At 37.9% G+C, this 17,563-nt stretch overlaps 1 protein-coding gene across 6 annotated transcripts in view; it reads right to left on the reverse strand.

Annotated features, from left to right (window-relative positions):
• The window catches only part of LOC128702155 (zinc finger protein ubi-d4 B), a 389,189-nt gene that overhangs the window by 347,092 nt on the left and 24,534 nt on the right, over positions 1–17,563 (reverse strand). For 4 of the 6 annotated variants that reach the window (XM_070091760.1, XM_070091755.1, XM_070091758.1 and 1 more), the window contains 2 exons: positions 13,884–14,020; positions 13,182–13,199 (listed from right to left, as the gene is read on the reverse strand). In XM_070091760.1, the coding sequence (XP_069947861.1) occupies positions 13,182–13,199; positions 13,884–14,020 (155 nt within the window). The remainder of the gene's footprint in view (positions 1–13,181; positions 13,200–13,883; positions 14,021–17,563) is intronic. The other 2 variants (XM_070091757.1, XM_070091759.1) reach the window with 1 other exon arrangement.

Raw genomic sequence — 17,563 nt, forward strand, 5'->3', positions numbered from 1 at the left:
AGTGTCTTGGGGTAATTTACCAAGAGTTGTTATGAGGAAAGTAGGGTAGTGGTCTGTGGTATTATCTGTAATTATGCCTGATTTTAAAGGGGATATGGTGTTGGTCCAGATGTGGTCAAGTAGGGAAACACTAGTCTCTGTAACTCTTGTAGGTTTTGTTACTGTTGGTAGCAACATACAGTTACTCATTGTGTTTGTGAATTCAGTAACGTGTGGGTCCTGGTCTTGCAGGAGATTTATATTGAAGTCACCTGAGAGTAGTAAGTGAATGGGTCACATAACCAGAGACCAAACAAAACGTTACTCGTCAATCCTAACCAGCCTGATAAGAAGGGCAAAAAAATTGTATTATGAGAACAGATTATCCAACTTACGAGGTGATATAAAAAAGACCTGGAAAACCCTATCAGAAATTCTGGGAACAAAAAAGATATCACGAAATAGCGAAATAAAATTAGCAAAAACAGATGAACCCCAACTCCCACCAACAGAAACAGCAAACAGACTCAATGATTTCTTCTCCACTATAGGACAAAACCTTGCCAATAAAATCCCAAGCTCAGATACCCCACCAAATGACTACCTCACCGGCAACTACCCGAACACACTGTTCCTAGCTCCGACTAACCCATACGAAGTCTCCCTTATTATCAACGCACTAAAAAACAAGGCAGGAGATTTAAATACCTTACCACCCCTTATATACAAAAAAGTTTCACAAGTGCTATCACCAATCATTGCAACACTCTTTAACAAATCCATTGAATCCTCCACCTTCCCTACAGTACTCAAAATAGCAAGGGTCACCCCGATCCACAAAGGAGGAGACCAAACAGAGTTGAATAACTATAGGCCAATATCCAACTTACACCCTCTCTCAAAAATCTTCGAAAAATTAATTCATAAACGAATCTACTCCTACCTTATCTCCCAAAACATACTCAACCCCTGCCAATTTGGATTCAGGCCTAATAAAAATACTAATGATGCTATTATACACATGCTAGAACATATATACACTGCAATAGAGAAAAAAGAAGTCCCACTGGGGATCTTCATTGACTTACGTAAAGCTTTTGATACAGTTGACCATGACTTGCTCCACGTAAAATTGTCACACTATGGTATAAGAGGGCACTCCCTCAACTACCTCAAGTCTTACCTCAGCAACAGAAGCCAATATGTGTACGCAAATGGGGCAAACTCTTCTGCACAACCAATTACAGTTGGTGTCCCACAGGGAAGTGTCCTTGGCCCTCTTCTCTTTCTCCTATACATAAATGACCTTCCAAATGCTTCGCAATTACTCAAACCCACACTATTTGCAGATGACACTACATACGTCTTCTCTCACCCGAGCCCAGTCACGCTAGCCAATACTGTAAATACCGAATTACAGAAAATATCTACCTGGATGAGGACTAACAAACTTACACTAAACATTGACAAAACCTACTTCATTCAGTTTGGTAACAGAGCTACAGATGTCCCTCTTAACATAATGATAAATGTATCACCTATCACAAAACTAACAGAGGGAAAATTCTTAGGAATCCACCTTGATAATAGACTCAAATTTCATACACATATACATCAAATTTCTAAGAAAATTTCCAAGACTGTAGGCATACTATCGAAGATACGGTACTATGTTCCACAGTCAGCCCTCCTGGCCCTATATCACTCTCTTATTTACCCCTATCTCACCTATGGAATTTGTGCATGGGGCTCAACAACAATTAACCATCTCAGACCACTAATTACCCAACAAAAGGCTGCAGTTAGAATGATAACAAATTCTCACTACAGGCAGCACACTCCACCAATATTCAATACACTAAACCTACTCACCATACAAAACATCCATACTTATTACTGCACCTATTACATACATAGAACACTTAACTCTGATATTAACCCTCCCCTCAAACATCTCCTTGCCAACCTCAACAGAACACATGACCATAACACAAGGCACAGATCACTCTTTGATGTTCCTCGTGTCCATCTCACACTATGCAAAAACTCAATGCACATAAAAGGCCCTAAAATCTGGAATTCATTACCTGTAAATATAAAAGAAACACAACCTGTTTATAAATTCAAGTCTCTTCTCAAAGATTACTTACTCACCCAAAACCAAATAAATACTGAATAACTGAACATTATAAATTGTATATCTTAAATGTTTCTCACAATTATATCACATAAATGTTAAACCTAAAACCCAATCTAACTTTATTATTTTTTAAATACACTACCTAACAGAATCACTACCTAACTGAATGCAACCATATGACCTGTCTTTGTAATACTCACTTGTGCTTTATAGTTATCTGTTTACATTAATGTTCTATCACTGATTTCATCATTGCTTAGTAGCAGCGCTGTATAGTCCTTGTGGCTTAGCGCTTCTTTTTGATTATAATAATAATAAAAATCATTGCTTAGTTAATCTTAAGTTAATTTTAAGCCAGCCCGTAATGCTATGCATAGTATAAGTGGCTTTGGCATACTGCTCTTATCTGTATTTTTTTGTACCTCTGTATGTGTGCACAAATTGGAAATAAATAAATAAAAAAATAAATAAAATATTCTCAGGTGCTAAAGTTAATAAGTTCACTATTTTGCCATTATACTCCAAAGCTCATTTATTTGATTACCACTTTATTGTTCACCACAACTTATATTAGTCCCTTTTATATTATAATTTTATATTATAATTCTAACTTTAAAGAATTACCTTTAAAGTACTACCTACTATCATATTCCCAAGCTCCATTATTTGATCATCACTTTATTTGTTCACCACAAATTATTTTAGTCCCTTTTATATTGTCTCCTTTATTTTAGCTTTATAAAACTACCTTAGCTCATTATTTTTTACATTTGTTAAAAAATTCAGATGCTATTTTTTTTTTTTTAGCTTTAGAATATTTACTTTATTTTTTACTTAATTCTAACTATAGATTCACTACAAATCTTATGATTACAAGCATTGATCCTGATACCAACCTCTTATTTAATGACTTAAATGATTCAAACAGTTACTGTAATTACTACACAGCAGAACAATCAAAGGCACTTCTCAGAGCCAACAACAACATAACTATCTTTAACTACAATATCAGATCTTTAAGCAAGCATTATGATGACCTCCTAGCATTACTAAATTCCTTGCATGCCAATATGTCCATCATTACACTAACTGAAACCTGGCTAAAGCCTGATACTACAGATGTCTATGCCATTCCTGGTTACACAGCCATACACAACTGCAGGCCAGACCAACAAGGGGGTGGCACAGCAACTAGAATGTATCACTAATACTTGCACAAGGGATGAACATGGGGAATATATAATAGCTAAACTCGTCGTAAGCTTCTCTCTTTTATGTGCGGGTTATTTGTGTATCAAATCCAAATACCTACAAAAACCTCTCACAGTGATAAACATCTACAGAATTCCACAATCAAACATTAGCCAATTTAGTCAAAACCTAGGAAGTATGATAACTGATGCACGCATGAACAAAGATCACTTACTACTCTCAGGTGACTTCAATATAAATCTCCTGCAAGACCAGGACCCACACGTTACTGAATTCACAAACACAATGAGTAAATGCATGTTGCTACCAACAGTAACAAAACCTACAAGAGTTACAGAGACTAGTGTTTCCCTACTTGACCACATCTGGACCAACACCATATCCCCTTTAAAATCAGGCATAATTACAGATAATACCACAGACCACTACCCTACTTTCCTCATAACAGCTCTTGGTAAAATACCCCAAGACACTACAAAAGTCACCTTCAGACTTCACAATGAGGCAGCCATTAATAACTTCACAACAGCAGTAACAAACATTGACTGGCACACTGAGCTAGAAATCTATACAGATATTGACGAATGTATTAATAATTTTCTAAAACGCACTAAAAAACAAGGCAGGAGACTTAAATATCTTACCACCCTTTATATACAAAAAAGTGTCACAAGTGCTATCACCAATCATTGCAACACTCTTTAACAAATCCATTGAATCCTCCACCTTCCCTACAGTACTCAAAATAGCAAGGGTCACCCCGATCCACAAAGGAGGAGACCAAACAGAGTTGAATAACTATAGGCCAATATCCAACTTACACCCTCTCTCAAAAATCTTCGAAAAATTAATTCATAAACAAATCTACTCCTACCTCATCTCCCAAAACATTCTCAACCCCTGCCAATTTGGATTCAGGACAAATAAAAATACTAATGATGCTATTATACAAATGCTAGAACACCTGGAAAATCCTAGAGGGACTAGTACCGAACTTGCACACGAAAATCACTCACTACGAAAGCAAAAGACTTGGCAGACGATGCACCATCCCCCCAATGAAAAGCAGGGGTGTCACTAGCACGTTAAGAGACCATACAATAAGTGTCAGGGGCCCGAGACTGTTCAACTGCCTCCCAGCACACATAAGGGGGATTACCAACAGACCCCTGGCAGTCTTCAAGCTGGCACTGGACAAGCACCTAAAGTCAGTTCCTGATCAGCCGGGCTGTGGCTCGTACGTTGGTTTGCGTGCAGCCAGCAGCAACAGCCTGGTTGATCAGGGGCTGATCCACCAGGAGGCCTGGTCACAGACCGGGCCGCGGGGGCGTTGACCCCCGAAACTCTCTCCAGGTAAACTCCAGGTATATACACTGCAATAGAGAAAAAAGAAGTCCCACTGGGGATCTTCATTGACTTACGTAAAGCTTTTGATACAGTTGACCATGACTTGCTCCACGTAAAATTGTCGCACTATGGTATAAGAGGGCACTCCCTCAACTACCTCAAGTCATACCTCAGCAACAGAAGCCAATATGTGTACGCAAATGGGGCAAACTCTTCTGCACAACCAATTACAGTTGGTGTCCCACAGGGAAGTGTCCTTGGCCCTCTTCTCTTTCTCCTATACATAAATGACCTACCAAATGCTTCGCAATTGCTCAAACCCACACTATTTGCAGATGACACTACATACGTCTTCTCCCACCCGAGCCCAGTCACGCTAGCCAATACTGTAAATACCGAATTACAGAAAATATCTACCTGGATGAGGACTAACAAACTTACACTAAACATTGACAAAACCTACTTCATTCAGTTTGGTAACAGAGCTACAGATGTCCCTCTTAACATAATAATAAACGGATCACCTATCACAAAGCTAACAGAGGGAAAATTCTTAGGAATCCACCTTGATAATAGACTCAAATTTCATACACATATACAACAAATTTCTAAGAAAATTTCCAAGACTGTAGGCATACTATCGAAGATACGGTACTATGCTCCACAGTCAGCCCTCCTGGCCCTTTATCACTCTCTTATTTACCCCTATCTCACCTATAGAATTTGTGCATGGGGCTCAACAACAACTAACCATCTCAGACCACTAATTACCCAACAAAAGGCTGCAGTTAGAATGATAACAAATTCTCACTACAGGCAGCACACTCCACCAATATTCAAAACACTCAACCTACTCACCATACAAAACATCCATACTTATTATTGCACTTATTACATACATAGAACACTTAACTCTGATATTAACCCTCCCCTCAAACATCTCCTTGCCAACCTCAACAGAACACATGACCATAATACAAGGCACAGATCACTCTTTGATGTTCCTCGTGTCCATCTCACACTATGCAAAAACTCAATGCACATAAAAGGCCCTAAAATCTGGAATTCATTACCTGTAAATACAAAAGAAACACTACCTGTTTATAAATTCAAGTCTCTTCTCAAAGTTCACTTACTCACTCAAAACCAAATAAATACTGAATAACTGAACCATATAAATTGTATATCCTAAATGTTACTCACAATTATATCACACAAATGTTAAACCTAACTTTGTTATTTTTTTTTTTAAATACACTACCTGAATGAACAGCAATGCATGCAACCATATGACCTGTCTTTGTAATACTCATTTGTATTTTATAGTTATCTGTTTACAATAATGTCTTATCACTGATTTCATCATTGCTTAGTTAATCTTAAGTTAATTTTAAGCCAGCCCGTAATGCTATGCATATAAGTGGCTTTGGCATGCTGCTCTTACCTGTATTTTTTTGTACCTCTGTATGTATGCTAAAATTTATAAATAAATAAATAAATAAATAAATAAATAAATAAATCCATTCTCTCTAAATGACCAAACCACCTCAACAACCCCTCTTCTGCCCTCTGACTAATACTTTTATTAACTCCACACCTTTTCCTAATTTCCACACTCCGAATTTTCTGCATAATATTTACACCACACATTGCCCTTAGACAGGACATCACTGCCTCCAACCGCCTCCTTGCTGCTGCATTCACAACCCAAGCTTCACACCCATATAAGAGTGTTGGTACTACTATACTTTCATACATTCCCTTCTTTGCCTCCATAGATAACGTCTTTTGTCTCCACATATACCTCAACGCACCACTCACCTTTTTTCCCTCATTAATTCTAGGATTAACCTCATCCTTCATAAATCCATCTGCCGACACGTCAACTCCCAAGTATCTGAAAACATTCACTTCTTCCATACTCCTCCTCCCCAATTTGATATCCAATTTTTCTTTATCTAAATCATTTGATACCCTCATCATCTTACTCTTTTCTATGTTTACTTTCAACTTTCTACCTTTACACACACTCCCAAACTCATCCACTAACCTTTGCAATTTTTCTTTAAGAGTCTCCCATGAGCACGGTATCATCAGCAAAAAGCAACTGTGTCAATTCCCATTTTGTATTTGATTCCCCATAATTTAATCCCACCCCTCTCCCAAACACCCTAGCATTTACTTCTTTTACAACCCCATCTATAAATATACTAAACAACCATGGTGACATTACACATCCCTGTCTAAGACCTACTATTACTGGGAAGTATTCTCCCTCTTATCTACACACCCTAACCTGAGCCTCACTATCCTCATAAAAACTCTTTACAGCATTTAGTAACTTACCACCTATTCCATATACTTGCAACATCTGCCACATTGCTCCCCTATCCACTCTATCAAATGCCTTTTCTAAACCCATAAATGCAATTAAAACTTCCCTACGTTTATGTAAATACTTTTCACATATACGCTTCAATGTAAACACTTGATCTACACATCCCCTACCCACTCTGAAACCTCCTTGCTCATCCGCAATCCTACATTCTGTCCTACCTCTAATTCTTTCAATTATAACCCTACCATACACTTTTCCTGGTATACTCAGTAAACTTATTCCTCTATAATTTTTACAATCTCTTTTGTCCCCCTTCCCTTTATATAAAGGGACTATACATGCTCTCTGCCAATCCCTAGGTACCTTCCCCTCTTTCATACATTTATTAAACAAAAATACCAACCACTCCAACACTATATCCCCCCCTGCTTTTAACATTTCTGTCATGATCCCGTCAGTTCCAGCTGCTTTACCCCCTTTCGTTCTACATAATGCCTCACACACCTCCCCCACACTCACATCCTGTTCTTCTTCACTCCTAAAAGACGGTATACCTCCCTGGCCAGTGCATGAAATTACCGCTTCTCTTTCTTCATCGACATTTAAACGTTCCTCAAAATATTCTCGCCATCTACCCAAAACCTCCATCTCCCCATCTACTAACTCCCCTACTCTGTTTTTAACTTACAAATCCATTCGTTCTCTAGGCTTTCTTAACTTGTTTAACTCGAAAAATATTTCTTATTTTCATTAAAATTTCTTGACAGTGCCTCTCCCACTCTATCATCTGCTCTCCTTTTGCACTCTCTCACCCCTCTCTTCACCTTTCTTTTACTCTCCATATACTATACTCTTCTTATAACACTTCTGCTTTGTAAAAACCTCTCATAAGCTAACTTTTTCTCTTTTATCACACCCTTTACTTCATCATTCCACCAATCACTCCTCTTTCCTCCTGCCCCCACCCTCCTATAACCACAAACTTCTGCCCCACATTCTAATACTGCATTTTTAAAACTATTCCAACCCTCTTCAACCCCCCCACTACTCATACTTACACCAGCCCACCTCTCTGCCAATAGTTGCTTATATCTCACCCGAACTTCCTCCTCCCTTCGTTTATACACTTTCACCTCCCTCTTGCTTGTTGCCATTTTCCTCTTTTCCCATCTACCTCTTACTCTAACTGTAGCTACAACTAAATAATGATCCGATATATCAGTTGCCCATTTATAAACGTGTACATCCTGGAGCCTACCCATCAACCTTTTATCCGCCAATACATAATCTAACAAACTACTTTCATTATGTGCCATATCATACCTTGTATATTTATTTATCCTCTTCTTCATAAAATATGTATTACTTATTACCAACCTCTTTCTACATTTTTATTATTTTTTATTTATTATCACACTGGCCGATTCCCACCAAGGCAGGGTGGCCCGAAAAAGAAAAACTTTCACCATCATTCACTCCATCACTGTCTTGCCAGAAGGGTGCTTTACACTACAGTTTTTAAACTGCAACATTAACACCCCTCCTTCAGAGTGCAGGCACTGTACTTCCCATCTCCAGGACTCAAGTCCGGCCTGCCGGTTTCCCTGAATCCCTTCATAAATGTTACTTTGCTCACACTCCAACAGCACGTCAAGTATTAAAAACCATTTGTCTCCATTCACTCCTATCAAACACGCTCATGCATGCCTCCTGGAAGTCCAAGCCCCTCGCACACAAAACCTCCTTTACCCCCTCCCTCCAACCTTTCCTAGGCCGACCCCTACCCCGCCTTCCTTCCACTACAGACTGATACACTCTTGAAGTCATTCTGTTTCGCTCCATTCTCTCTACATGTCCGAACCACCTCAACAACCCTTCCTCAGCCCTCTGGACAACAGTTTTCGTAATCCCGCACCTCCTCCTAACTTCCAAACTACGAATTCTCTGCATTATATTCACACCACACATTGCCCTCAGACATGACATCTCCACTGCCTCCAGCCTTCTCCTCGCTGCAACATTCATCACCCACGCTTCACACCCATATAAGAGCGTTGGTAAAACTATACTCTCATACATTCCCCTCTTTGCCTCCAAGGACAAAGTTCTTTGTCTCCACAGACTCCTAAGTGCACCACTCACTCTTTTTCCCTCATCAATTCTATGATTCACCTCATCTTTCATAGACCCATCCGCTGACACGTCCACTCCCAAATATCTGAATACGTTCACCTCCTCCATACTCTCTCCCTCCAATCTGATATTCAATCTTTCATCACCTAATCTTTTTGTTATCCTCATAACCTTACTCTTTCCTGTATTCACCTTTAATTTTCTTCTTTTGCACACCCTACCAAATTCATCCACCAATCTCTGCAACTTCTCTTCAGAATCTCCCAAGAGCACAGTGTCATCAGCAAAGAGCAGCTGTGACAACTCCCACTTTGTGTGTGATTCTTTATCTTTTAACTCCACGCCTCTTGCCAAGACCCTCGCATTTACTTCTCTTACAACCCCATCTATAAATATATTAAACAACCACGGTGACATCACACATCCTTGTCTAAGGCCTACTTTTACTGGGAAAAAATTTCTTTCTACATATAGCACAATTAACCCTTTGACTGTTTCAGGCCCCTTTCTGAAACTGTCATTCTTTGTCGCTCAATTTTTGAAAAAAAAAAAAAAATTATTTTTTCTTATGAAATGATAGAGAATCTTTTCCCGATGGTAATGACACCAAAAGTTCGAAATTTGGTCGAAAACTCATGGAATTATGCTCCCGCGAAGTTAGCGGTCTCGGCGACATATGCGTATCGGCGGTTTCGCCGACTTTGAGCTCTATTTTCAGCCAATTCCGTTGTTCCAGTTGACCAAACTCATAGCTATTTCTTTAGAACTCCATTTTATCTATCAGCTGAGTACAAGAAACCTCCCATTTACTAATTTGGACTACCCAATATGGTGGTCAGAAATTGGCAATTTGGCCAATTTCACGCAAACTAAAAAAGATGCCGATTTCAATATAGGGTCCAGAATAAACAAGGTAGACATTCTTGGCACTAAAATAACATATGCTCTGTTCATTAGTCACATCTCTAGGCCCTTCTTATATTATTATTGCTTTCTATTTTGATTTTTTATTCATACAAAAAAATACAAAATTTACTGTTATGCAGACTACTGCATTATTGTAAAAATGGTATAAATAATATCAGTGCACTAGTGAAAGAATATTAGACTCCCCAGTTGACGTGTATTGGACGTGTGGTGTGATTTATTTACTCTTGAACATTGGTAAAAATCGAACATTTCCGCTACTTTGAGCTCAGTTTCAAGGTCGTTTTCATCGTCCAAGTAATGAAAATCATCTCTATTTCTGTAATATGTTTTCCATTTTATCACCTAAGACCATGAAAACGCGAATACAACGATAAATACTATACGAAAATACACCTCAAAGTCGGCGTTTTATTCCAAAAAAACGATCAGAGTTTTTTTTTTCTCATTACGCAATGTGTGCTGCAGGATTTTTTTATGTGGTGCACACTGACCACACAGACCCATTCTTTCACATGTGGGCCTACCAGCTTTCTCCCGCTTGATTTGAAGCCACTAGAATTATTGAGTATATATACGTCAGAAACATTGGCTTGTAAGACGTATTTATACGTCGAAAACAGTCAAAGGGTTAAAGGCTCCCCATTTTCAGTTACCCCTGGCACCCCAAATTTACCCACTACTCCCTCCACAACATTTTTGCCCACTTTAGCATTGAAATCCCAAACCACCATTACTCTCACACTTGGTTCAAAACTCCCCAAGCATTCACTCAACATTTCCCAAAATCTCTCTCTGTCCTCTACACTTCTCTCTTCTCCAGGTGCATATACACTTACGATAACCAACTTTTCACATCCAACCTTTATTTTATTCCACATAATCCTTGAATTAATACATTTATAGTCCCTCTTCTCCTGCCATAACTTATCCTTCAACATTATTGCTACTCCTTCTTTAGCTCTAACTCTATTTGAAACCCCTGACCTAATCCCATTTATTCCTCTCCACTGAAACTCTCCCAGCCCCTTCAGCTTTGTTTCACTTAAAGCCAGGACATCCAGCTTCTTCTCATTCATAACATCCACAATCATCTCTTTCTTATCATTCGCACAACATCCACGCACATTCAGACTTCTCACTTTGACAATTTTCTTCTTATTCTTTTTAGTAATTATTACAGGAAAAGGGGTAACTAGCCCATTGTTCCCGGCATTTTAGTTGACTTTTACAACACACATGGCTTACGGAGGAAAGATTCTTATTCCACTTCCCCATGGATATAAAAGGAAAAGTAATAAGGCCAAAAACTATTAAGATAAAATCAAAGAAAACTCAGATGAGTGTGTATAAATAAACATGTACATGTATGTGTAGTGTGACCTAAGTGTAAGTAGAAGTAGCAAGACGTACCTGTAATCTTGCATATTTACGAGACAGACAAAAGACACCAGCAATCCTACCATCATGTAAAACAATTACAGGCTTTCGTCTCACACTCACTTGGCAGGACGGAAGTACCCCCCTGGGTGGATGCTGTCAACCAACCCACTATGTGGAGACAAAAAATGTTATCTATGGAGGCAAAGAAGGGAATGTATGAAAGTATAGTAGTGCCAACACTCTTATATGGGTGTGAAGCTTGGGTTGTGAATGCAGCAGCAAGGAGGCGGTTGGAGGCAGTGAAGATGTCCTGTCTAAGGGCAATGTGTGGTGTAAATATTATGCAGAAAATTCGGAGTGTGGAAATTAGGAGAAGGTGTGGAGTTAATAAAAGTATTAATCAGAGGGCTGAAGAGGGGTTGTTGAGGTGGTTTGGTCATTTAGAGAGAATGGATAAAAGTAGAATGACATGGAGAGCGTTTAAATCTGTAGGGGAAGGAAGGCAGGGTAGGGGTCGTCCTCGAAAAGGTTGGAAGGAAGGGGTAAGGGAGGCTTTGTGGGCGAGGGGCTTGAACTTCCAACAGACGTGCATGAGCGTGTTTGATAGGAGTGAATGGAGACGAATGGTATTTGGGACCTGACGATCTGTTGGAGTGTAAGCAGGGTAATATTTAGTGAAGGGATTCAGGTAAACCGGTTATTTTCATATAGCCGGACTTGAGTACTGGAAATGAGAAGTACAATGCCTGCACTTTAAAGGAGGGGTTTGGGATATTGGCAGTCTGGAGGGATATGTTGTGTATCTTATTATGTATATGCTTCTAAACTGTTGTGTTCTGAGCACCTCTGCAAAAACAGTGGTTATGTGTGAGTGAGGTGAAAGAGTTGAATAATGATGAAAGTATTTTGTTTTTGGGGATTTTCTTTCTTGTTGGGTCACCCTGCCTCGGTGGGAGATGGCCGACTAGTTAAAAAAAAAAAAATGTATGTATGTATATATATATGTATTTATTTTAGACATGATATCAGAGGAAAGAAATGTCAGAGGCCTCGTTTCTTCTACAAGTCTTGCTGGAGAATTCTTGAAGATTCGGTGACTTCAACCAGCAATTTACAGAGTTACTTTGTAAACAATTTATCTTAAAATATCCCATAATAATGGTGCATCAATCAGATCTGATCAACAACCACTCTTGCATATATTATGATGCAATTATGTGCCTTCCACTCCAGCTAATACCAAACATGACGTATGTATATATTGCATAGCTGCATGCACTGTATTCTGAAGAGGACAGCAACACACTCACTGACACTGATATCTTATTCTCTCTCCTTACAATTTAAAACAGCCATTTAGTCCTAGTTCATGTTAAGAAAACTACCACAAACTAATAATGCAATGTATAACTAACAGCTTACTAAAATTGTAATTATCAGCAACAGAATATTATATTTAGCTTGTTTTAATTATAGGCATAGCAAATTTGTCATGCTTGGCAAGCCAGATATTGTATTGTATATTACTACAGTCCTCTAAAACCACTTTTTTGTTATTTATTCACATAATAACCAGTGGCATGCCTGGTATCCTAATAATATATGGCAAAACATGCCTGTTAAACCATAGAAGCCAAACATTATCTAGTTGGTACTATAACATGCATAAGAAACTATAAAAATCATGCCTTATATATTTAAATTTTAGCCATTCATAAGTACCTTTTTTAAGAGCCAGTGCTGTAGGCCAAAGAAAAGAGAAGTATGCTATTTTAGCATGTGATTAATGCGAACCTTTCTTGTAGACAAGTACAGTTTTCCTGGCACTAAGAGTTCTACTTCACACTTACTGTGAAGATAAACTACAGAAAGAAGTCATCACCAGTAAAAATTTTACCCGCTTATGTCTGACCAGAGCAATTTATTAATATGACAAAGTGATATAAGCATTGTGCCCCATAAACTACTGGATACTGCCTGGCTAGATAACTTCACCTAAAAAAAACACCTATGATAGTGCTTACTTTTATAGGTTAAAATGATAATGCCCGAACTGTCTTCAATGAATTTTTGACCATTATAAAGCATACATGTAAATTTCATCCACACATGTACATATAGGTAAATGCAGAACAGTACCGCAGGAATACACTCTCATTTACAACATACTTTTAACTGAAGAGTTAACGAATTAGATTCTCCAGAGTGAACACAGTGTAACATGAAAATTAATTAAAAAATAATGAAATAAATAATTAGAGGCAAAAAATATGGCTTATAATTAATGTATTAAAACAACTCAGCCTTAGAAGTTGTGGCAAATCTCAGTAACAACAGTGAATCTTATATATTACATAAATAATCTAAAAGTGCTGGTAGCATCATCAATGTTGATGCATGATGCTGCATAGATGCTGTAAATACCTGATGAGCGAGTGCCATGTAGGATCGTTTTCTACAACACCATCTCTGGGAGGGATACACATAGAGCTGACCCTCAATAGTTCCAGGCATGCGATGACGAGCACTCATGTATAATTTACATGGATTCTGAGCAATACCTAGGGAGAATTAACAAAAAGTAATTAATACTGTTCATTACAAACTACATTATCATAGAGACTAGGCTACATTTAACTCTTAAGTAATGATGGCATGAATTTAAGTCATGGCACGTGTACCAGTGACACAAATTTGCATCAAATAGCTACCATCTTCAAATCTAACACAAGAAGCAAAGAAGCATAAATGGCCTGCACAACAAAGAACAGATGTGTGCAGTATCATGGCTTGGGAATATAAAAGTCACTGAAACTGACTTCTAGTTTCAAACCCTGGCTTGCCCACAGGGTAGGGCCCAGTCAACACATAGGTGCCAACAGGGCTGGCCTTAAGCCAATTGGACTGATTGCTCCCAATTGGGCCCAACACCTAAGGGGGCCCCATGCTAGAGTGTAATCTACTTTCAGCTTGTCAAGTACACACAACACGAAGTAAAAAGAGAAGCTTTGGATATAACATGTTGGCGAATTTCCCCGAAAGCGGTGACGAAGTTGCCTGATGAGGTGTCGACTGTACCCAACATCGGACTTTAAAAACAGTATGCTGGTTTTTTTTTATCAGTTCTGTGATGGATGCCACTTTTATTTTCTTTATCTTTTTTTTAAGAATCCTGTGGTTTCTGTAAATGAGTAAAAGACCAAGAAACATCAGAAGAAACTATTTAAGTGGCAGTAAGAAGAGGGCTGTCCAAGGACACCATTAGAAAATGTGCAGCAGATCTGCAAGTGGCACAGACAGGTCAAGGTGGCACAGGAAAGAGATCAAGTTAAAACCATAAAACTGGCTGATATAGATGCATACATGCTTTGTGAGGAAATGGAGGCACTAAAGTCAATTCTGCCATCAGAGATTCAAAACCCCATGAAAATGCTTGAATTCCTTGCTTGCAACAACAGGTCTACCACATTTCCAAATTTATTTATTGCTCTTCAGATTTTCTTGACAATCCCAGTGACTGTGGCATCTGGAGAAAAGTTTTTCCAAGCTGAAACTGATCAAAATTACTAGAGATCATCAATTCAGCAAAAACGTTTGAACAGTTTGGCGATTACGTCCACTGAATCTGAAATTAGCAGGAGTTTAAACTTTAACAAAGTTCTGAAAGACTTTGCAGAGAAAAAAAGCAAAAAATTGAACTTTCTCCTAATAAAAGGCAATAATAAATAATATGACTCATTTATAGTTTATGAATATTAAGTGATTTTTAGAAGTCCAAAAAAGATAATTTGTTTCCAACAGTGCACTTAAATTCTGACCTTTTTTCAGAACAAAAACAAATTAATATTTTTAATAAATCATTTCAGTCACTAAAGCAAGTGTTATTGTGACTTTGTACTTCTCAGAGGTGATGTACAAATTTTTGTTTGTTACTTGTAGACTTACATGTATGCAATTTTATATTAAAATGTAGCTTACACCTGTTTGGTCCATTAACTCGCATGCATTTTTTTAAGTGCACAGACTGATTGCTTTTCATACATGGGGCCCACCAAAACTGTTCCCAATTGGGCCCCGTACCTCCTAAGGCCGGCTCTGGGTGCCAAGCTGAAAGGATGCACTTAGGGTACACTAATAGACGACACGACCTTTCTTCCTTATGAAAGGTCATGTCATCTATTAGCTCTGCATGATCATGCAGAGCAATTGTGTATTTCTCCAAATGCACTCTGACAAAATTTTTAACCCCAAACCCACATTTCAGCATCCCATTAAATAAATCAGATTCAAGAGAATTGGAGGGGAGCATCAATGGATTTATTTAGAACTAATTCTTTGGACTCGGTGAACCATAACCTAATCACTACCAGTTACTGATGAATGCTCAGCCACTTACTACTTCAAAATTAGGATATCTAAATTTCATTGTTTTAACCCTTTCAGGGTTTTCGACATACTAGTACAGCTTACGCACCAGGATTATTGGCGTACTAGAATGCCTAAATTCTAACGCCTTCAAATCTAGCAAGAGAAAGCTGGTAGGCCTACATATGAAAGACTGGGTCTATGTGGCCAGTGTGCACAGTATAAAAAAAATCCTGCAGCACACAGTGTGTAATGAGAAAAAAAAAACTTTGACCGTGTTTTTGGATTAAAACAGCGACTTTGCACTGTATTTTCGTATGGTATTTATGGTTGTATTCTAGATTTCCTGGTCTCATTTTATAGAATGGAAGACATATTACAGAAATTGAGATGATTTTGATTGGTTTCACAATGAAAAGTACCTTGAAATTGAGCTCTAAGTAGCAGAAATGTTCGATTTTTACCAAAGTTCAAAAGTAAACAAATCATGCCAAGCGTCCAATACACGTCAACTGGTGAGTCTAATATTCTTTCACAAGTGCGCTGATATTATTTATACCATTTCTACACTAATGCAGTACTCTGCATAACAGTAAATCTTCTATTTTTTGTAAGAATAAAATTTCAAAGTGGAAAGCAAAAGAAATATAAGAGGGGCCTGGGGACATGACTAACAAACAGAGAACTTGTTATTTTAGTGCCAGGAATGTCTTTCTTGTTTATTCTGGACCCTATTTGGAAATTGGTATCTCCTGAAATTTGTGTGAAATTGGCAAAATTGCCAATTTCTAACCACTTTACTGGATAGTTGACATTGGTAAGTGGGTGGTTTCTTGTACTTATTCGATAGAAAAACTGGAGTTCTAGCAAAATAAACATGACTTTTGTCGACTAGTACACAGGAATTGGCCGAAAATAGGGCTCAAAGTGGGAGAAATCGCCGATGCGTAAACATCAGCGAGACCACTAACTTTGCGAGAGTATAATTCCATAAATTTTCCATCGAATTTCATACCTTTGGTGTCATTATGGTCGGGAAAAGATTCTCTATCATTTCATAAGAAAAAATAATTTTTTGGGGGGGAAAAATTTTCGACCCTGAGAGCAAGTTTAGGAGAGGGCCTCTCGACCCTGAAAGGGTTAAATAGTACTAAATTGTAATATATCATAAGGTAAATTGTTTTTAAACTGTTCCATTGCAATACCAAATTTCATTGTTTTAAATAGTACAAAACTATAATACATCATACACTGTAAATTGTTTTAAGTTGTTCCATTGTAATACTGCAATCTTTATAAACTAATTCAATAGTGTAATAATTCTCTACTCTACTAGACTTATCAAAGCCACGTTGCATTACCTGATAGAATATTCAATTCTCTTGCACTTATTGGAAACTCATCTAATGATCATATGAACTATTATTGCCTTCCTAATCTTAAGTTAATCTTTAAGTTTGCCCATAATGCTATGCATACAAAGGGGCTTTTGGCATGTACACTCAACTATTATATTCCTCTGTACAACCATGTATCATGTCAAAATAAACATCTTAATCTTAATCTTGTTCCCAACATTTGAGAAAGTGTTTTCCAGTTTTTTCTTTTATCTTCTTTAATTTGACCGAGTTTGTTGGCATAATATATTTGTTTTGATTTCTTTACGGTCTTTATGAGTGTGATAGTATCTCTTTTTGATAGTTCTTAGGGTATTAATCCCAATCCATATTGCTTCTCAT

Source organism: Cherax quadricarinatus, chromosome 37 (assembly GCF_038502225.1).
Source record: "Cherax quadricarinatus isolate ZL_2023a chromosome 37, ASM3850222v1, whole genome shotgun sequence".
NCBI lineage: Eukaryota > Metazoa > Arthropoda > Malacostraca > Decapoda > Parastacidae > Cherax > Cherax quadricarinatus.